Raw genomic sequence first — 22,763 nt, forward strand, 5'->3', positions numbered from 1 at the left:
ATCTCTTTCATCTCCCCTCCCTAGATCTATCCTGCTAGTCATGCCAGATTAAAATTTTCCCTTCTTCCTCACCTCACAGGATTAAGTTCAAATACCTCTATAGCCTAGGCCCACCCTGCCCACTCCCTCTCATGACTTGAGCTCCTCTTCTGGTCTCTCTGGTCTCCTCTGCGCCCCCAATACGACAGACACATTCTTCTGGTGCTTTTGATATTTCCACTGCCTGAAATGTCCACTCCCCAACTCCTTTGCCCTTAGCCAAATCCCCCTCTTATTTAAGGCCTAGAAAAATATTCACTTCCTATATGAAGCCATCAAAGCCCACTCTGATCTCTTTTGAGCTCATTCTGTTCATTTGTTCCTTCTTTTAATCAACATTTATTAGGGACTGTTTTTTGTGTGCCAGGCCCTGTGGACACAGAGAAAAGGCCTGGGCACAGTCTAGTAGGAAAGACAAGCATGTAAATGAGAGTTAGAATAGAATGTGCTGAGTACTCCAATAGAGGTGTAAAGAAAGCGCAGTGTGAACCCAGAGGAGGAAGCTGCTGAAGGGCCACCTCTGGAAAGGCCTCACCGAGGAGGTGTTATTTGGGCTCTGTCTTGACAGTTCGAATAAGAGCTACAGGGAAGGTGCCATCAAGCAGCACATAATCACTTAATTACATATTGCTTTGTATTTTTCTTTAATTGTTTAGTATGCTTGTTTTGACTTCCCAGTGAGACTAATCAGCTGGAGAGCAGGGACAGGCCTGGCACTCTCTGTTCTCCCAGAGTGTTAATGGTGGTGCTGGACAAACACCATGTGTTCTGAAATGGCTTATTGATTTGCAGCAGATAAATAATCCAAGCTTCTCTGAGATAACTGCCTGGAGGGAGCCCCACCCAATCCTATCGAAGCCCCTAACAAGACACTCACACCTAACACCCCCCCTCTGGCTGCTACCCTCCTGCCATAGAGGTGAGACCTCACTGGCAGACACTTGCTCAGCTGCCCCAGATCCTTTATTGAGGCCTCTTGTTTGACCCAAATATATTAACAAGAGATTGTTGAGATACAGCCCCAAACACAGTCAGGGAGAGGACTGTCAGAAGGATATAGGATTTGAGAGAGTTGGGGGAAGAGTATGCACAGGTGGAGGGAACAGAGGGAAGAGAGATGGGGGCCCAGAGATATGGCAAGAGTAAAATCACAAGAGTTTAGGGAGTAATGGGAGAAACAAATAATAGATCCAGGGACATTGTGGGACAAGAAGCAGAAGTTAGATGAGACAGTTGGGCCATTGTGTGGGGAAAAGTAGCTCCTTTTCTCATCAGGTGAGGGGAACCATCTGATGAGGGACTGCATATAGATCCTCAGCACTCAACATATAGATCCTCAATGGGCTCTACAGCAAAGAATGACCTAATATCTCTGGAAGAGCTCAGGGAAAGGACAGGGAAGGCAGGAAGGAACATGAAAAGAACAGGTGGGGCAGGGAGATAGTTGCCATAGCAACTAGTCATCATCGTCGTCGTCATCATCATCATCGTCGTCGTCGTCATCATCCTCTGTGTTGATCTCGCCCTCCAGCACATCCTCCAGCCAGTCCTCCAGCTCCTCAGCGGAAGGCAGGTCCTCCTCATCGTCCATCTCCAACCATATGCTGTCCGCCTAGGACATGGCACAGAAAAAGGACCACAGCTAAATCCATCTCAGATCTTTACACCTGTTCTCCCACTCACTGGACTCTGTACATCCTTCCCTACATCCTCTGTCCCTTCCCTTCATGTGCCAGTGGCCAGGGATGAAGGTCTAGGTGACCTTAGAATAGTGACAGCAGGAGTAGAAAGAATGGCTGGATTGGCAAATAGACCTCCCTTTGATCTTTCTTCCATGGTCTTGTCATGCTGAGCTTCCTAAAACAGATATATGCCCTTGAGGCAACATGCTGGTGGCTCTTCATGGGTTAAAGAATAAAGTCTGAAACTCTTCAGCAATCAAGGCTTTTCATAACCTTCTTTTCCAGCCCCATCCTCAGAAATCTCTAGACTCTCAAGCCGTAAAAAATTACTTGCCTTTCCCCAAACCTGATAATTCATTTTCCTACTTTTGACCTTTTGCACTAACTTTTCCATCAGCTTAGAAATAACTTCTCATAATTTTCACTTGTTGAACTCCTATACATTGTATAATTTCCACTTTGAATACCACTCCTTTTCAACCTTTTCTGATTCTCTCAAGCAGAAATCATTGATTTCTGTGCCTTCCTAGAATTTTATTTGTATCTTTATTATAGAATTTATCAGATCTGGCCTGGTAGTTAATGAAATGTGTGCCTCCCTAGTTAGACTGGGAATTACATGAAAGCAAAGACTGTGGCTTATTCAGTTCAACTAAACATTTTCAAAGCACCTGCCGTTTGTGAATAAGATTTCTACCCTCAAAAAGCTCAAAGTCTATTGGAAGAGACACGCATGGTACATAAATAGCCATATGAAAGCCATGTTCTCAATGCCAGTGGGCTCTGGGAGTACCAAGGAAGGAATGATTCCAAGATCTTTCCAATATCTGGAAAGATTTCATGAAGAGACGGTGTGAACTGGGTCTTGAAGGATGAGCAGCCAATTCCAACAGGGGGAGACAGGTGTGCTCAGGGCACAAATCTCTCCCTCTGTCCAGCCATTAGACTGGGAATGTCTGATTTCTCTGGGATGGACTCAACTGCTCTTTAGCAGGACAAAGCAGAGCCAGCTATGCTGGGAAGCAGAGTTGGGGGTCAACCGGGGTGAGCAAAGAAACTTACATCAGTAACATTGACAACTCCTATTTGTGGGGCTGACAGGTCGATATCAAACGTCTTCTCCCAGTACGGAACCAGCTGTGGAGGGACCACATTAGGCAACTTAATGGAGTCAAGGAATACATGAGTCCAGGAGGGTGAGTGTGAGGGTCACCCAAGGGATAGAGGAGGGTACTATGAGCCCATGGTGGAAGGGGAATGGGTCCAGATGCAGGGCCTGAGGGATTGGGTAGAGCTAAGCAGTTAAAACATAGAAATCTCAAAAGGAAAAGTATCAGGATGGTCAGCTGGGGACACTGAGACCTGCTTTCAGAGGAAAACTAGATAGGAAACCGCTCTTCTGATCCTGGATCAGCTACTGAGTGACCCTGTGACTTTGGGCAAGTCACTTCTCCCTGGTCCTCAGTTTCTACATCTCTAAACTAGATGGTTATACCCGGTAATCGTCAATTTCTTCACATTTCTGTTTGTTCATTCAGTAAGTCTTTCAACAATGAGTGTTCAGTGTTGAGGATTAAGCTGGGAACAAAGACATCCCCTGAGACATGGAAACTCTGTGGTTTGATTCTATGATTCTGTACACCCACATGCAGAGTTAATGTGCCCATCTGCTCCCCAAAACTCTGCTTTTCTCTATGAGTTCCCTGCCCAGCCTCTGTTCTAGGAGTAGTTTGAGTGTCCCCTGCGGTTTACTTCCTCTCCTGCTCCCCTTTCTCAGGCTCTCTCCATTCCCACAGTGCCCCTGAGCACACAGCAGGCATAATGTCCCAGGGCCCCAGCTAGGAGAGGGGTATGAACTCTGAAAGAAACTGCCCTCAGAACGGTCCATAGTCTAGGCCCCACCTTAGGACAGCTGTGCCTGAGTGGTGCCTCTTACCAAGGGGAAGTCATCAGGGTCAATCCAGATGATGCTGAGATCAGGGTTTTCAGTGTTATCTTGGGCCACAGCCTTAAGAGTCTCTAAGAACTCATAGCCATCTTGGAACACAAGCGAGAAATGTGAGGGGGGTAGAGAAGAAAAGGACACAGAGGACACGAGTCCAGCTCTTTTTCCCCCCTGCCTCCCACAACTCTGCATGTCTAGCCCCAGGCCACATGCACTCTCCCAGGAATGCCTCTGAAGTGAAGCCTGTGCTCTAACAAACACCCCTGTCTCCCTCTCATTAGCAACCCCCACCCCCTTCCAATCCAGTATTCCTCCCTCACCTGGATCAGCTTCCTCAGCAAAGGCCACAATATGGATTCCATCCAGATCATCCTCCTGTTTGTGGGGGAAGGAGGCCTTAGCTATACTCCCTGAAGTCAAAAAGCCCAGAACAGACCCTAGATTTTCCTTAAACCTGAATTTTGTGAAATCCAGCTTCTGGATAAGGTATACGAGGTCCTACAATTAAGTTCGTGAACTTGTTGCAACGATGTTGCTCACCTTTTTTGGTATCAGAGGGATTATTCATTATGAATTTGTTTCAACTGGACAAACAGTTAACCAAGTTTACTATTTGGAAGTGCTGAAAAGGCTGTGTGAAAAAGTTAGACGACATGAACTTTTCGCCAACAATTCATGGCTCTTGCATCATGACAATGCACCAGCTCACACGGCACTGTCTGTGAGGGAGTTTTTAGCCAGTAAACAACTGTATTGGAACACCCTCTCTGCTCACCTGACCTGGCCCCCAGTGACTTCTTTCTTTACCCGAAGATAAAGGAAATATTGAAAGGAAGATATTTTGATGACATTCAGGACATCAAGGGTAATACAATGACAGCTCTGATGGCCATTCCAGAAAAAGTTCCAAAATTGCTTTGAAGGGTGGACTAGGCACTGGCATCAGTGCATAGCTTTCCAAGGGAAGTACTTGGAAGGTGACCAGAGTGATATTCAGCAACGAGGTATGTAGCACTTTTTCTAGGATGAGTTCGCGAACTTTATTGCCAGACCTTGTATTCTTGTGGTGGTGAACCCTTTTCCAAGTGACAGTGCAAATTCTTCAGCCCCAGAGCTTGTGATTCCTCTCTTGTCTTCTTCATCAACTTATGTGTGACACGTTCTTTAGAACAAACCCCCCAACCTTTGCTGGTGCATTATCTTTTCTACAAGCGAGGTATGAGGAACAGCAGGGCGGGATGTTTCTAAGGTTTGAGTCTACAGCTACCCATGTTCCCCCAGGGCCAGTCCCTGTCTGGGGCACTCACCCAGGTCTCATACATACTTTCAGGCTTCAGTTTCCTCAGGGTCGATCTAGAAGAGACAGACAGTCACTTCTCAGTGGGTGAAAAGCACCCCCCCCACCAGAAGGTCCCCACAGCAGAGGTTGTCTCTGGGTCATGCCTAGGGAACAGATAGCTTGTAACCCAGAACAAAGCCATCTGGCAAAGTCTAAGCTATGGACACTAGGCCCAGATTATTGCATGGTTAAAGCTGGTGGGAGAACAGAGGGTGGGCAAGGGGACTGCAAGAGAGACTTTTGGGAGAAAGGTAAGAACTGGACATCTGAGTATTCATTCATTCATTCATTCACTCATTCTTTCAATAAAATTGAGTGTCTGAGACCTTCTGAATCCTGTGTAGATAGGAGGTGAACAAAGTAAACATGTCCCTGCCCTGATGAAGGGGAGAGAAGGAGAGTAAGTATGGTTTACACTGATGAAAGGGTATTTCCAGTTGTGGAGTACTATGGAAGAGAACTACGTGTGAGTGCAGGGCAGGGTTTCTCATCCTCAGCATTATTGACATTTGGGGCCAAGTAATCGTTTCTTGTGGGGGGCTGTTCTCTGCACTGTAGGATGTTTAGCAACATCCCTGGCCTCTGCTCACTTTATACCAGCAGCACTCTCCCCAACCAAAAATGTCTCCAGACATTAAAAAATACCCTCTGGAGGGCAAAATTCTCCCCCTACCTTGCCAATTCCTCCACTCCTATTGAGAAGAACTTGTATAGAATAATATATGAGAAAGAACACAGGCCAGATCTGGGTTGGAATCCAGCTGTGACACGTGCTGTCTGTGGAACCTCTTTAATTGAGGTTGTTGAAAGGATTAAATATAATACTATAGAAAACATCTCTCAGTTCCTGGCAGACCACAGGCATTCAACACTCATCACAATGAACTGTATACATTTATGGAGGACCTTCTCTGTGTAGGACTCGGGGCTGGATAGGATGCACAGTCTTGTGGGAAAGGTTCGGCATATCATGAGCTCAGGCACCAAGAAGTGTATTTTCTCCAGGCAAGAACAGCCTCCTGATTGGCTGAGATTTCCCCGGCACATGTCAGAGAAGGGTGTTCTAGCCTTGCTCACAGGGTTACCCCTGCCCCACCTCCTGTGCTCCTCCACGAAGCTGACAATCTCCTCTTTGCTGTTGGGCTTGTCTGGGATGGTCACAGGCTCTTCCATGAAGGCTTCATAGAAATCGATCTCGTTCAGCTTCAGGGTCAGCTTCTTTGCCACCTTTGGTGGAGGATGCGGGCGGGGAGCAGGGGATTCAGGATCACAATGCGAAGCAGTATTATGAGGGAGCAGATGTTAGGAAGGGAGTCAGACAACCTGTGTTCGCATCACTGCTACTGTGACATTGGACAAGTGTCTTCACTTCTCTGGGCTTTGGTTGGACATGAGAGGGGTGTGTTAGATAATCTAAAATCTTTGGGGTGGGAGAGGCCTGAGGTGGGGATGGGAGGTGTCATGTGTAGGGAGGGACCAGGTCCCCCAGTGATTCTGGGAGAAGGGCTGGAAGGCCACTGAGGAGGGTGAGGGAGACCCAATATGGCCTCGGGGTGGGGGAGAACCTTGCTGTCGAAGGTGGCGAAGAAGGGGATGTATGGATGGAACTCCTCCGCGGCATCCTCATAGGCCTTGAAATCTGAGAGGGGATGTAGAGTTAGTTTCTGGGAGAGGAGGGTCTGCCAGGGAACCATCTCCCTCTGCCTCCCCCAGTTCTTTTTTGGCAGGTAGGGTTCATTGTGAGACCCACCCCTTCTAGCCCTCTGAGAGTGATTAAAACATGATGGAGGGTGGAATGCTGGAGGGGCCTGTCTTGGAACCCCCAGAATACAGGAGATCAGAGCAGTTGACGGAGCTGACTGTGGCAAGAGGAGTTAAGAGGTGGAAAAGCCGTGACGTGGGGAATCCAGGGAAGGGAAGTATGGAGTCTGAGGGTTACCCACGCTCTGAGTCTTTGCTCTTGAAGTAGCCAATGAGTTTGATCTCATCCTCGATGTTCTCAAATGCCTGCAGCTCTCGTTCACCCTCAATCAATTCCACAGGATCCTCTAGAACCTGGAAAAGCCAGGACATTGAAGGAAGAGAATGAGTTTCTGTCCTCACTGGTAGAAGCAGGGAGAGGGATGAGGGAAGAGAGAAGAGGGTTGGGGAACAGGAGGAAGGGGCTCTCTGGTGTGTGTGTGTGTGTGTGTGTAAGGTTGGGGCTGGTCAGAGATGGGCATGAAGGTCCAGGGTAATTGATCCTCACATCAAGCATAAACTCCACCAGGGTGTCAGCAGAAAGTTCACCATCATACTCAATGACTTCATCTCCCTTGAACACATAGATGCTGTCCTCTTCAGTTAATCCTGGGGAGTGGGCCAGAGGTGAGTCATGATGCCAAACTTCCCACAGAGCCAAGGATCTAAGTCCAGGGCCACAGCCCATTCCATAATCCCACTGGACCCCACATCCTCCACCTCCCTTTCCCCAACTTGCTCACCTCCACTGACCCTTAGACCTACACGACTGGTGTTTATCCCCTGAATTTATTTAGCTCTGGCAGCTAGACTGGCCTCAAGGGCTCTCTAGGGAGAAGCTGGGCTCAGGTGGGGGTGTTAGGGGAGGATATAGGGAGATCTAGACTCTAGCAAGGTTTCTCCCTTTCTTTGCCTGCCATAATAGAGAGAAATATTCATGTTACCTCCTCTGAGGACTCCAGTGGCCAACTCCCAGTCCAGCCTTTTAACCCTCTGCTATTACTGACCAGATGACTTCATTGCTTATTACCCCTCCCCCATCCACATCCGGAGTCCAGTCTCAGGCATGTGCTGCCCCCTGGCGGCTAGTCCTGTAACACCTAGCCATGCTCTGGAGGGGGAGGGGTGGGAAGAGAAGTTTGCACCAGCCTCTCCAGCCCCACCTGTGTTTCCTGATTCCCCCTTTCCTCCAGCACCTAGCCCTGTTTTTCAGTTACCTAAAAAACATAGAAAGCCAGTCACAGGCTTTCTGGGATTCGAGCATGGGTCTCTATAAGGAATAAAAGAGAGGGGACCGTGAGCCATAACTCGCCCAATCTTAATATTTTCTCCCTACCCTTTAGAATAGGCATGATTGAGTCCCTAGCCTATACAAGGGCTGCCCGGCCAGTCTCACACACCTTCTTTCCCTCCCTGTGCTCCCACCCCTCCCTTACCTAGTTTCTTGGCTACAGCTGCATCCTTCTCAGAGTCCACCATACCGAAGCCAACACCCTTGTCTTCCAGGACTTGGGCTGCTAACTGCAGGGAGGATTAGGGTAAAGTCAGCCCTGAAATTCTTAGTAACCCCTACTCCCCATATCATGCTTTCAAGTCAGGTCATTTGGGATGCAGGGAATTGAAGAGTTAACCTTGACGCTGTGCAAGGATCCAGAATATCTCCGCTTTCCCTACAACCCCACCCTTTTGGTTTTTACCTCAGTTTTTTGTTTTTGTTTTCAACTTTTTATTTATTTTAAGTGTGTTTTTCCAGGACCCATCAGCTCCAAGTCAAGTAGTTGTTTCAGTCTAATTGTGGAGGGCACAACTCACACTGGCCCATGTGGGGATCGAACCTTGTCATTAAAAGCACCGCGCTCTAACCAACTGAGCTAACCCGCCACACCTTTAGCTCAGTTTTAATCCTTGAATGTTTATTGCTCATTTACTATGTGCTTATTACGTTCAACTTCGAGGGGTTGTGCATGAAACTCCTGGTTCCTTGGGGATGCCAAGGAGTCTGGCTTCAGAGAGAATGAGGCCCTTCCCTGGCTCAGGGCTGAGCCCCTGCACTGCATCCTCATCAAAGGCCATGCCCAGAGTGGGGTGTCCTCCCTGGGATTCTCAGAGCAACCCCCAATGTGAAGAATTTTGGAGGGCAGGAGAGTGGTGGGGGCCTGGTCATGCTGCTGAGGAGTGGGGAACTCCAGAAAGCTGAGAGTAGAGGTCACTGTGGCCAGGGCTCATCACTCTCAGAGGAAGAGAACCAGAGACTAGAGGTGATACAGAGCTGGCTCTTCTCATCTGGGTGAACTTTCTCCTTCACTCTCTACCTTAGCCTGTCCTGACGCTGTGGACAGTCACACCCCAGGTCCCTGCCCCCTCAGTCTGCCAGTTGGGCGCTCAGCTCTGCCTTGGACACAGCTTGTGGCTTAATCCCATCTAACACAGACTCAGGAGGACAGGAAGGGAAGTGGTTGGCAGGTGGATGGCCACGGATGCTGAGCACTCAGGATAAAAATACTCAACTCATTAATCAGATAGTGGGTTCCAGCACCCAGCAGGGGCACACAGAAACGAGAGCTTGAGGTCCTGGTATCTCGCCCTGAAATACTCCAAGCTCTGGGCAAGTTGGGGCCTCTCTGTACTGCCAGGCTAGGGAAGGGGTTGCGGAAGCTTGGACAAGGAGTTGCTAACACATGCTGGCACCTGGAGAGGTGTGTGTGACCACATCTCTCCCATCACCCCCAAACAGAGGTGTTTTTTCTTGTTATAATAGCCCCTTTCTCCTTTGGGCCTGGAGTCAGCTTGGGGGTGAGGAGAATCTTCCACAAAGAGCAGTTGGGGCATTCTGAAGCCTCCTCCAGCCATAAGAATTTTCTAATCAGAACAACCACCTGGACCCAATAGGGGCAGATGGGGAGTTAGGGAGGGGAGGAAGAGAGGGGGACTGAGAGGCCAGCAAAGGGGCATGGTGGTCTCTAGTAAACCTTTAGCAATGAAATAAATGACATGCAAGTAAGGTGTTAATAACATTTAAACTTATATTCAGGTTGGATCTCTTTCGGATGCCGCCCCTAAAGTATATGAAGAGGAGGCATGTTATGGCTAGGAACGTAGATGGGTGGGTGCAGTCTACTGGACTGCAGTGCCCCCCCTACCTCTGAAGAACCTCTTTTTTGCTGTTTTGCCCCCTTTCCAAGGACACCCCAGTCCTAGCCAAACCTAGTACTACCAGCCTCCTGTAGCATGGAAGAGACAACCCCTCACAATTCCCCTCTCTCCTAAAATTGCCTGACCTGACTATGGGGGTACACGTCACTTGGGTCTTGTTGGTCAAGACAGGAGTCCTGCCACAATGCACTTGGCCCCCAGATCCCACCCTGAAAGACCTCCATGGGATTGTAGGATGTGGGGGGTCACAGAGAAGGCTGAGTGTGTTCTGCAGGGCTGCAGACCCCACCACTCACCTCTAGGGTCAGCTCCTCCATCTCAAATTGTCTTTGTGAGGCCTTGTCATCTTCGGGGGGCTCGTGGTAGAGCAGTGCCAGCACCTCGTACTTCTTGAACACATTCTTGTAGTTCTTTGCATTGACATTGATCACACGGTCCACGCCATCATACTCAGGGAAGTCCAGCCCATCCTCCCCCTGCACCCCTGACTCAGGTGTCCTTAGCACCAGCAGTAACAGCAGTGCCAGCCGCAGGCCCGGCACAGCTCTGGCCCCCATCCTGTCTTCAGCACGCATGGAGGTAGTGGGATCTGGGTTGGCTTTCCTGGTCCAGAAGAGGTTAGTTGGGGTAGGGAGGGGCCCCTGGGTCCCGAATCCTGAGTTAGGGGTTCACAGTTGGGGGTAGGTGGGGAATAGCCTAGAGCAGTGGACAGAGGACACTGCTGGGTCCTGAAGAAACTGTCAGTAGAGCCAAGAGAGAAAGGGTCAGGAGGAGGAATAGGAGCAGGGGGCGGGGAGGGAACCAGAGCTCCCCCTTTGACTGGCACCCTCAGCCCCACCTGGTCCTGTCTAAATATGTCTCCAAGATTGGCAGGAGAGTGGGTAACCTTCTGAGGCCAGGACAGCTCAGTGAGGCTGGAATCCTCCCACCTCCTACCCCTCTCCCCCAGGCTCCCAGAGCCTCCTTACCCTCCCCTTCCCCCAGTGTCCAGGGCTCCTTTGCCCCTGTCCCCACACAAGCCTAAGAGCTCATCTCCATATTAAGAAAGGAAAAAGCTGGAGCTAAAAATAAGACCAGAGGAGTCTGGAGGTAAATGAAACTGGGGTGGGGGAGGGGGAGATTGGAAGAGAAGTGAGAGAGCCCAAGGGAACTCAGAGAAAAGGAAACGGGGGTGGAGAGGGGAAGATATGCTAGGTCAGAGGTTAAATTCATAATACAGGAGAGAAAGGACAAATGCAGTATTGACTCTAAGTCATGAAAGCTGGACTCTCCTCTAGGTGAAGTCTGTTTCTTTGATCCTGTGGAGAAGATGGGGCAATAAAACATAATCCAGGCTCTAGGAAAGAGACCCCCTGTACTTCCCTTTAAAGAAGTAGGACCGAGGATGAGGTCATCCTTTGAATAAAAGATGGAACTCTGTCCAGGACTGGTGACCTGGCTCAGCTCCACCCTGTTTCCATTGCTTCAACTCAACACTCCTAATTCGGGAATGCAGGCAAAGGAGGGCATGGGGCAGGAAGTGCTAGCCACATCAATTCTGTAGAGATGTGCTTTTGGGATTCCTCTGCCTATGAGGAAGGGGTAAGCCCTTAGCTGCTGCCTCTTGCTGGAGCTCTGATCCTATTTGACTTGGTTGTCTGGGGGACTGTAGGGAGGGAGGGTCCCCAGGCTGAATGGTTCCAAGGACAGCAGTGAATAGTGCCCATTCATTCCTCCATCTTTGACAAGGAGGATCAGATAGAAACACTAGGGAAAAAATTAACACTGGGAAATCATGAAGAGGTGGATCATATGTCCTGAGCCAAGGATGTTGATTAATTCTGTGCGCCTGAGAGCCAACTGGAGTTGGAGGGGAGAGGCTCTAACTTCCTGGGGCCCAGTTAGGCGGTGAAGACTGAGTGGATAAGTTCATCTCTGGGTACCTAGGAGGAGGGACCCTCTTCATGACCGCCCCCCCCCCCCCACATCAGGGCACTTACCATTCATAGGTAAACCAAGGTATGAGGGAGATCATGGAGGGGCTAGATCATAGTCAGAAGGCCTCTATCCCCACCCTGTGATAGCTCTGGCTTTTGACTGATGGTGTTTATTTTGCATCCAGGCAATGACTTGGTATTCTGTTAGAGGAGTAACTTTTCCACACTCCCATGGGGCAAACCTTACACTGCTAAGTAAGGAAAGCCATGGAAAATCTCAGGATCATGGCAGGATGGGTCCAAGAGGGACAGCTGTTCCTGGAGCCAGATAGGCAGGGCATGTTGGAGCTGAACGTACCTCTCCCCCAGGCTTTCCCTCTCTGGTCTCACAGAGAGAGACTAATGTTCTCACAGCCCTACAACCAGAGTAGACAGCAGGACAGATGGGCAGACCCACCTGGAAGCAGATGACCTAGATGACATCCAGCCCCGATTTTTCACTTCTGCGGCACTCTGGGGGAGGGGAAACATTTGGACAAAGACTTTGGAACATTAGACTTGTCCATGATGAATGAGACCTTGTGTACCTCCAAGAGTGTGAGATGGGACTAAATGGTGGCCCAGGCCTGCTCCATTTCTTCATCCTTTCCTGCAGCCACCAGACTTTTCATCTCATCATGCTCTCTCTCCTTGCCCTTGGCTTTCCAGTTCCACCTTATGCTTTCCAGTAGCTGCACTCCCCCACCCACCCAATCCTCCTCTCTCTGATGCTTTGTTCTCTACTTTGTACAGTCCCTTCCATTTGGGCCCCTGCCTTCAGGCCCTTAGACTTAGCAGGCTCAGCCATTGGTATCAAATGACCCTGAGTTGGGGCCTCTGTATTTTTAACCCACCAGACACCCGAAGCTCCTGTTCCTGAAACCTGAGGAGCTGGCCCCTCCACACCTCAACTCATGCACACCCTGGCCCCTCCAACATCCAGCGTCTGGTTCAGCCATGTCAGCAGCCAGGGAAGGACCCCAGACTGATAGAGCCCTGTCCCTAGGAGAACTTGCATTGGAGGAGGGAGGGGAGCATAGCTGGGGAGACCTTTGAAGGGCACAAGTTCTGGAATCAGATAGACCTTGGTTTCCTCATCTATAAAATGGGGTGGGGTGATAAGAATATATTAGTTGTATGAATTAATGGATGGGGCGTGTAAGGCCCTTGTCCCACTGCCAGGCATAGTGTGCAGTCACAGAATACGTGTGCTTTATTTTTGGTGACAGTCTATGATTTCCCCCAGCTTTCCTTAACCTTTATCTCTCACTCTGTATGCCAGACCCTCTCCTCTAAGAGGCCTGAAAATGAACTGACCCACAGGGCAAAGTGGACCAGCTCACAAAGCAAAAGCCAGTGAGTGGGTGAAGAGGAAGGAAGAGCTAGCGCCGAGGGTGGTCAGGAAAGAAAGCCTCCCTGGGGACTCCTCACCCACCTGAGATGCAGGAAAGTGTGTGGACCCAGGATCAGAGACCAGGTATTTGAGAATGTCCATCAGCCTGTAGAGCCTGGGGCATAGGGGGGAGGGTGCTTTGCCTAAACTAAAGGCTACAGGGATCCAGAAAGTGTTGTTTCAGCTTCTATTTCCAGGCAACAGGAGAGAAAATGAGCAGAGGGGTGGGATGGGGTCAAGATGACCCATCCGTGGCAGAGAGCAGAAGGCAGGGACCACTAGTGCCTTCCTCAGAGGAAGGGCTGCAGCCCCTTCACCACTCACTATGTGACCCTTCCCAAGTAATTGAACCTCTCTTGATCTCAGTTTCTTTTTTATCGATGAAATAAGGTCTCTTCTAGCACTAAAAGTCTGATTCTATAAGCTGATCTGAAGAACTGAAGTGGGGGCTAGAGGAGTCCACCTGCCAGTATTGGGTGTAGGTGCTGTGGTCCCCTCTGTATGTTGTGGTTCTGCTGATCTTTTCTCACCCCCTCCCATTTCTCTTATCCCAGCTTGACCTGTCTTGTCCTTAATCTCCATCAGGTTGGAAAGTGACTTTAAGATGTGGATAGCCCTCAAGGGGCAACAATACTTGATTCTGATCTTCTTTTAGCCTTGACTGTGGCCCTTGACTTCCCCTGCCTGGCTTCCATGAAGATCTAGAATAAGAGAATCACAGTAATCCCCACTCTCCTAAAATCAGATGCGACGCATCCAGACAGGTGAGAGAAGTTGCAACATTTACTCTCTAGAGTGGCTACTGATTCAACAGGACAAGGCCTTTCTCCACTGGGCTCCAGTCAGATGTAGACTGGGCTTCCTTCCCCTCAACCCACCCCATCTCCTACCTATGGTGCATTCAGTCCAGCCCTAAGATAGCCTGTCTCTCTCATCCAAGGTGATTCATCCCAGTATCTCTCTGCCCCAACTCAGATGTCATGTGAAACCCATAATTCCTAACACCTCACCCAACCCTCAGGACACCCCGTGTCATGTGAAGCTCTTCCTCTGCTGAGTTTAGTAATAGGTCTCCCTCTCCAGCCAGCCTGTGGAAGACAAGAGATCAGAGTGCAATGGGGAAGGCAGTAGGGAGGCAGTAGGGAGAGATGAGCAGAAGGATAAACAAGGACCAGGTGGGAGGCCTGAGGGTGGAGCTCAGGGCACAGAGGATTGGAAGGAGCAGGGTGGTGGAGTCAAGGACTCGAGGGCCAGGGTCCATACACAGGCCAGGCAGTGAAGGGGGGAGAAAGGCAATGGGTCTGGAGGAACCAGGCAGGATGAGAGAGAGTTAGGAGGCTGGTGACTACTCAGTCAGAGTGGGGTGCAGGGACCCTTACCACCAGGATGACGACGGATGGTGAGTTTTCTCATTTCATCATAGATAAAGATAAGAAGGCTGTAGGGAGTAGCACAGAGCCACCATAATATCCTGTAGAGAGCAAGAGTTGGTCAGTGTGGCAGGAGACAGGGGCCAGAAAAGGGCAGGTGAGAAGTAGAGCATATGGGCATTGAGTGTAGTGTTGACCCCTACCTCTGAGGAGGTCAGAGCCTGGGGATGAGGGAGGAGAGGCATAAATGTTACATAAAAGGTACAGGTAGTGTGCATGGAGATTATCTACCAAGTTTGTGGAGTTACTAAGGGAGATCCTCTTCACTTGCAAGGTACTCTAGGTCTTATACCCACCAAGGTGAGATTGTCCAAGCAGGAGGGGTCATTCTGAGACTGGAAGTGTGGCAATATATACATTCTTCCATGTTGCAAAGATGGGAAATTTTATTTCTCCCTGAACCTCTTCTATAATTAGAGACCAAGAAGGTGGACTCTGGGGAGGGGTTGAAGCAGAACCACATTTGTCTGTTCTCTTGGATGACAGAGAGATGGCCTAGACCAGTGCTGTCTCATGGCAGTATATTTTGACCCACATGTGAAATTTAATATTTTCTAGTAGCCATATTAAAATAAATAAGAAACAGGTGCAATTAATTTAAATATATATTTTACTTAACCCAATATATTTAAAACATTTTTATTTCAAATGTAATCAATCTTATTAATGAGATATTTTATTCTTCTTTTAATCCTAAATCTTTGAAATCCAGTGAGTATTTTACACTCACAGCACATTGTAAATCAGACACAAAATTTTCAATGGTTAAAGGAAAACGTATCCAATCAAAAAAGTAAAGTTGCATTTAGTAGAAAAAGTATTTGACACTGCTTTAGTTTTTAATTTTAAATTTACTGAAACTAAATAAAATTACAAATTCAGTTTTTCCATCTCACTAGCTGTGTTTCAAGAGCTCAATAGTCATATAATGATAGTGGCTACCATACTGGAAAGTGCAGGTCTAGGCAATGGTTCCTTACACACACACACACACACACACACACACACACGTACACACTTACAGACATACCGTCACCTATTCATTCAACAACAATTTTCATATGTCTCCTCTGTGTCTATATTAGGTCCTGGGGAAATGAAATGATAATCTTTGATCTCAAGTTGCTCAGGCGATCAGTGAAAAGAGGATAGAGAACCACACAAAATAAATAATCTCAATATTAGGTGATGAGTTTTATGGTCAAAGTATATATAGACCATTTGGGAACACAAGTAATGCCCAACTGCACTTACTGTTACTTATATATTGGCATTAATAGCGACAATAACAGAGCTACTTTTACCAAAGCATCCACCGTGACCAAAGCACCATGCTTGGTGCATTATATGCATTTCTACATATAATTCTCACAACAGTCTTCCTGGTTTGTATTATTGAGACTTTGCAGGTGAAGCTATGGCTCAGAATTGTTAAGAAGTTGTCCAAGGTCCCAGAATAATATACCGTAGAGCTGAAATTCAAACCTGGGTAACTATGTACAGTGACTAGACTCATTGTCGTTATTGCTTCGTAAGGTATATAAATGTTGAATCACTATGTTGTACATCTGAAACTAATAAAATATTGTATGCCAACTATAATTATAAAATTAAAAAAATAAAGTCAAGCCTGGGATTCTTGGTATCTAAGAGCAATGCCGATGTCTTTTATTAAACATTAACTGAGCACCTACAGTATACAAAGCGTTGTGTAAAACACTGCAAGGGACAGAAAAGTGAGCAAAGTATGTAAATTCATAGAAAATGAGTTAGAAGGATGCACACTAACTCATTAGCACAGGCTACTTATGCAATGTGGAGGGGAATGGAAGTGGGAATGGAGTGGGAGCTTTGCATTTTTCTCTGTAATAGTTTTAAATAGAATTTTTGCACAAGCATATACTAATGTGAAAAACAAAAACAAAAACATGGGACTTGAACAAAACAAGGAACCAAATGAAAAAATATTTCAGTATGCCCACTCACACACATGCACACTAAAATATACTTGCAGAAGTACAACAGAATTAGCCATGCATATTGGACTAGTTTTATGATTACTTCAGTTCTGAGCAATACGTGTCCCACACATCATCATAAAAAAGACGCCACTCCGTTAAGTCTGCAGATGCACATGTCTAGTGGGTTTTGATCAGTTGGCACATTCCCTAATCTCCCTAAATAAGAGGCATTAGTTGGAGCACAGACGATTCTCATTGCAACACTGAGTGTAACCCTGCTTATCCAGGTGGTCCCCAGAATGGGACTTCCCTGTTCAGGCACATGTTCCTGGGCCCCAAGGTACTCCTACTTGTACTCTTCCCTTCCTCACTTGAGTGGGTACATTCGCAGGGCCTTGTCCATGCCTGGAGTGCAGGACAGAAAAGTAGCCAGTAATGTCTCCTCCAGGATCCCAAATCTTGTTTCTGGGAAGAAATATTTCAGGGTGTGTTGGAGACAGGGAAGGAGAGGTAGGGACAGTGGCACGGCCTTGTGTGCAAGTTTGGGAGAGGGTTGGAGCCCTTGGGGGGCACTCACTTCATACCCTGCTGGAAGACTGAGTTGCGGCAGGTCTTGCAGATGATGAGGTCGGCCCCTTGCACGACCACTATACTAGCAAAAACGGCCATGTGACAAGTGAACTCCAACACCTTCCGCTGCTCAAAGGTCTGCAGGGAGGGCAGGCAGTGTCAGAAGGGATTCAGATACACCTCAAAGACTTCTTCCCTCTACTGCCTTCCTGGACCCCAAGGGCTGAGTTAGGTGTTTAGATGCCCACTGCACTTCGCTCATATCTCCATCTTAGCACTTTTCATGTTTTATTATGAGTTGTTTATATGTTTTCCTTACCTGACTGAATTAGTCATAAGATGTATCTTATTTATCTTTGTGTTCCCCTCCCCATGCTTAGTTCAGTAAGTAACATGTATTATAGCTCAATAAGTACTTGCTAATTTAATAAGAAGCGTGGTGTAGAGGAAGGTGGACTTTGAGAGGAAAGCAGAGTCAGAGGAAATAGGTCAGTAAGGAAGGTGGGACCAGAGAGGAATCTAAATGCAGAGGGAAGAGTAATGCCTGAAAGGTGGTACTACACAGGAGACATCATTCCTCCATTCATTCATTCTTTCATTCACACTTTACATGTAAGGAGCTAGTGGGGAAGATAAATATGTTATGTCAGCACAATAGGTAGGTTATAAGAGATCACAGAGGGCGATGGGAACACAGAAGAAGTGTATGTATCTAAATGAGACTGGAGAAAAAGCCCCATTAAAAAAATAAAACAGCATGTTTATAAATAACTTGTAGATTGAATAAAGAATTTGAAAATATGTAGGACTGAACAATAGGGTACTACATATAGAACCTCATGGAATGTGGTCAAAGTTGTACTTGGAGGGAAGTATAGAGCTTTAAATGATTAGAAAACAAAGGCTAAAAATTGATGAGCCAAGTATAAAACTTAGAAAGACCTAGCAGCTAGTAAGCGTGCATCAGATCTCACCACTATCCTTCAGCTTGGTATCACTACTATCCTTGGGTATCACTACGGATACCCAAGTCACTCCCATCACCCCTTGAAGAGTGTAGCTCCTGACTCGCTGTCACTCTAACACTGCTGCGTCCTCCTTTTTGGAGATTTAAATATCTATGTTGATAATCCTTCCAACACCATGGTCTCACAGTTCTTTGGTTTCCTTCTCCTCCAGTGGTGTTGTCCTCCATTCCCCACCTGGGCTGCTTGCTCCCATGGTTAAACTCCAGATACTGTCCTTTTCAATAGCTACAATTTCTTTGTAATTTCAATTTCAATGTTTCCTTTTTCTCTGACCACCATCTTTACCTTTCCATCTCACTCAAATATCTGTTCCAACTCCTCTTGCACTCCACTTCTACTTACAATCCATTGACCCAGTATGTTCTATATTTGGTTATTATCTGTCTCCCCTACAACCCCCTGCCCCAAACTATAATGTAAGCTCCACAAGAGAAGTAACTTGGTCATTTTTGTTGACTACCATATCCCCAGGGCAGAACAGTAACTGGTACACAGAAGATGCTCAAGAAATATTTGCTGAATGAATATAATAAATACATGGTGATCAATAGAAGTAATGGTGAGAGATATTTGGAAGGTAAGGCACTATCCTTGCTTCTAGCAGTATGTAGAGTATTTCCTGGGTGGGCAGCTCTGTACTCGATTATCTAAAAGTCACAGCAGTGGAAGAGACAGAGACCTTGCCTTTAAGGAGTTTATGCCTCAGGGCGATTGGTCTCAACTTGTTTTGCAATACCTCAAAATACCTTTGATGTTATTCCAAATTAATTTTAATTATCTTTAATTTATTATAAATGAATATATGTTGAGTTGCATCTTGACAACAGGGAGGTAGTATCAAGATATAAAACTAACAAAGACTTGAGTTGAGGATTGAAGCAATGTGGACAGGTGCACAGTGATGAGGACTCTGGGCATCACTGGACCCTAGAGCAGTTTTGGCATCTGGAAACATTGACATCTGATGGCTTCATGAGGCTCTGCTAGTAGAAGCCAAGTATGTATGAGGGCCATCTTTCCAACAACCCAGATTTTAACCTACTTTTGAAAAACCTGCCATTTGCTTGGTTGGAGGTATTATGGTGAAGTGGGAAAGTGCAGACAAGAATCAGTCCAGAATTCTAGTCCAACTTTTCTAGGATTCACTGGGGGACTTCAAGCAATTCACAAAATCTTTCCAGACTAAGATTCCTCATTTATAGAATGATGATAGTAGACTACTCGTATATGTTTTCTATGGTACTACGATTCTACAATTCTAGCAATTACTGGTGTCACATTTCCCACTGTCTTAGAACTTGGGACAGAAATATTCACAGATACAAAGAAGCATACTTACTAAAATTCTTAAACACGTAGTATCAGTTAGAGGGCTTCAGTTTGGGCCTCATTCATCCTGAGTGTTAGAAAAGACTGCTACTGCAGTGAGGCATCCTTTAGGTTTAAAAACTTTAGAAGACAAAGAAAGGATATACAAATAAAACAGTTTCAGATTTGAATTCCCAAGGAGGGAGGGTGCAAAACAGGAGAGAGAGGACCAAGCATTCATTTCTGGAGCAATAATGGTTAGAATATAGAAAAGCAGAAATCAGACTCCAAAAGTTGATATAACAAAGAGGACTTCCAGGTCCAAGGAAGCCAAAAGATCCTGGAAGGCAAGGACAGATGACAGACAATAGGAATGAACACAAATGAAGTCATTGTAAACAAAGAGAAAAATACTTGCTGACATCATTGGAGATTGAGATCAAATGTTAGAATGCTCATGTAGGACTGGAGATAAGGCATCAACTCTGTCTGGTTTCTCTATTCTCCCACTCTTCAAAACTTTGGTAAACCCACTCTTCCCTGTCACTTCTTCATGCTTACTAGTCACTATCTACTACCTTACCCCTTTTACTCACCCACTGCTGTCCACAACTGTCCTCCAGGTCATTGAAGTACTGATTTTCCCAGTTGAGGCGGATGCCCAGCAGATCTATAGGCTTAAAACCATTCTTGGCCAGGATTACAAAGGAGGTAAAGAATCCATTTACAGCCTGGATCATCCCTATGAGTGGTAGAGTCACAGGACAGGGGAACCTCATTCAGAGAAAGACCTCAAAATGTTGACCTTAGAAGGGGTGATGGCTGGAACTTGCTTTTAGCTGGGTTGGCATGTGTTGGGCTATAATGCTGAAGATTCTTCCAGCCATGAACTCATCCCGTAATTTCTGTAGGGCTGGTCTCTATTCCCTGGCATTTTTTTCTATGATTTAACCCAGAGTCATCTTTCAGTCATGTAATCTTAAAACTTGAAAGGACCTCAGAGGGGATTTCTTCCCTCTCCCCACTGAGTGAGTGCTGGACTCCTTTCCGTTTTCTCTGACTAGGACACTTATCAAGTCCTTTCCTCTCCTCATCTCTCTGTCCCTTGCCTCTCCCTCAGTCAAAACCTCCATTGTCCATGCCTGGAACATTACAGAGCTGTGCACCTTGTACATTCCCATGGACATTGGTCCTCACAACAATTCTGAACTATTATTTACATCTCGTAAGTGGGAAAACTAAAGCACAAAAAAGATTCAGTCCTTTCCAGGGTCATGCAGGTAGTAAGTGGTGAAATTAAGATTCAAACATAGGTCTGGCCCCTAAATCTGTGCTTTTTCTAGGTGTTTCCTCTTCGAGATATTGGGATGGTCTCTCTTATTCTCAATCTCTTCCTTGTCCATCCTTCATCCTACTACCTGAAAAACTCCACTGCACCTGGCAATTCAAGAATAAAGACCTCTAATGGCTCTCAGATGTCTTTCAAGCCTGGCCCCAGTGTAAATGCTACCTGTATCTACAGCCTTATTTTTCACTACTCCTTATCAGGAATGAGTGTTCCACCAAGCTGATTTATTCCCTCTTCAACAACCAGGCCATGTGAATTTCCCCTCTCCTCATCCCCTACACCTAACCATACACTGGATAGTATAAGCCCTATTGTCCAACACCAATTTAAATCCTGATTCCTCCATAAGGCCTCTCTGACAATCCTCATGATTGGTGAGCCTGTTCACTTTGTACTCCTGTAGCATGACCTGTCTATACTCATTATTTGGCAGTTGGAAAAATGTTATCATTTTATATATGTTTGTTCCTTCCTGACTGGACTCATAAGTCAAGGGCAAATCAGACATCAACGGTTCTTTGTGTTCCCAGGGCCTAACACTGTTGCTAAGAAAATAGCTCCCTGACTTCCAAACTGAGATGGCTGCAATAATTAGACAGGTGCAACCATTCCCCACTCCCTTCACCCCTCATTTTTCTGGCAGCACCAATCTGTCCATAGGCCATGCCAATGAGATGGTCGTTCACTAGATTATCAGTCTTTCAATTCCGTGGGGCTCTCTTCATGATGTCACTTTCAGCTGCTTCACAAGCCAAGGAGATACCAGGAACCTGGAGAATGGAGGGTGGGAATAACAGGGGGAAAAAAGTAGAAGGAAACTCACAAGTAACTCGAGTTCTGTCCGTCTTCCTGGACACAGATACTTCTTACAGAAGCTCCATGAGCTAGGTCCCAGTTTGGTCCTCACCATGTCAGTGCCCAGGTCGCTGCAGAGGATGGTCACCGTGCACAGAGGCAGGGGGATGCTGAGGACGATGAAGAGCAGGAAGGGCGTAATCTCAGGGATGTTGCTGGTCAGGGTATACACGGTGGATTTCTTCAGGTTATCAAAGATGAGGCGGCCTGGGGAAGATAGTTAACCTTTTGTGAGAAGCACAGAGAGGACACACCTCCTACATACCAGCTCCTGGACAAAGAGACCACTACAAAGCAGTGTCATGGGCCATAAAAGCGTCTGGATGTCCTCAATCTAGGCTGTCCCAATTTTGTTTCTAAATTGTGTGACTATTAATTAGAGCCAGGATTTATTAGCATGCCATATCTGTGTACTTCTTGTTCTTAGATTCAACTGGCTAATGTCATTTGATCTCTAAAGATAAAGCAGGGTTGGGCCTGGTTAATACTTAGAGATGTCTGCAAACGCCAATAGAAAATCCACAAGAAGATTAAGGTTAAAGTGAAAAGAGCCTGGGCTAGGGTTCCAATCCCATTTTCTGCTATAACTGGTTTGTGACGTTGGGCACACTTTACTTCCTGAACTTCATCCCTTCTGCCTTGCAAGATGGTTTGAGTTCTTCCTGGATGACTCTTTCAAAAACTGTACTCTCTCCTTACACTCTGTGCTTTATTTTTTCCATTGCACTTATCTTCTTTAATATACTAACAATTTACTTTATTATTGTCTGTCTCACTCCACTAGAAATTAACTGACATGAGAGCTGGGATGTATGACTTTTTATTCCCCACTGTTGCATCCCCAACACCTAGAATAGTACCTGGTACATAGTTGGTGCTCAAAAATGTATTGAATTAAATGGATACAAAATACTGAGCAAAGTATCAGGATCATACAAGGTCTCAATGGAATGGTAATTATTACTATTATGTGGATTGTCATGAGTTCTAATAAGATAGCTACAGGCAGACAGCAGG

At 46.6% G+C, this 22,763-nt stretch overlaps 2 protein-coding genes and 1 long non-coding RNA gene across 6 annotated transcripts in view; 1 reads left to right on the forward strand and 2 right to left on the reverse strand.

The window, feature by feature from the left end:
* Positions 1–984: 984 nt before the first annotated feature.
* CASQ1 (calsequestrin 1) lies at positions 985–10,882 on the reverse strand. Its single transcript, XM_019716457.2, has 11 exons — positions 10,195–10,882; positions 8,182–8,266; positions 7,254–7,354; positions 6,949–7,060; positions 6,571–6,644; positions 6,102–6,232; positions 4,974–5,019; positions 3,987–4,041; positions 3,658–3,758; positions 2,784–2,858; positions 985–1,651 (listed from the first exon to the last, which is right to left on the reverse strand). Exons 1-11 carry the CDS (start codon positions 10,471–10,473, stop codon positions 1,496–1,498), a joined length of 1,215 nt encoding a protein of 404 aa, XP_019572016.1. The 5' UTR covers positions 10,474–10,882; the 3' UTR covers positions 985–1,495.
* On the forward strand, positions 10,862–18,813 carry LOC109437298 (uncharacterized). Its single transcript, XR_002136221.2, has 4 exons — positions 10,862–10,987; positions 13,136–13,330; positions 13,902–14,010; positions 18,707–18,813. It is a non-coding gene; the product is annotated as an uncharacterized LOC109437298 (long non-coding RNA).
* Positions 13,326–22,763, reverse strand: part of LOC141569359 (sodium/potassium-transporting ATPase subunit alpha-4-like) — a 30,589-nt gene continuing 21,151 nt past the window's right edge. For 2 of the 4 annotated variants that reach the window (XM_074322267.1, XM_074322263.1), the window contains 2 exons: positions 19,575–21,953; positions 13,326–14,717 (listed from right to left, as the gene is read on the reverse strand). The gene's annotated coding sequence lies outside the window, so the exon portion shown is untranslated. Of the gene's footprint in view, positions 14,718–14,996; positions 21,954–22,763 lie in introns of those variants that run through there. The other 2 variants (XM_074322264.1, XM_074322265.1) reach the window with 2 other exon arrangements.

This window comes from Rhinolophus sinicus, linkage group LG17 (assembly GCF_036562045.2).
Source record: "Rhinolophus sinicus isolate RSC01 linkage group LG17, ASM3656204v1, whole genome shotgun sequence".
Lineage (NCBI taxonomy): Eukaryota > Metazoa > Chordata > Mammalia > Chiroptera > Rhinolophidae > Rhinolophus > Rhinolophus sinicus.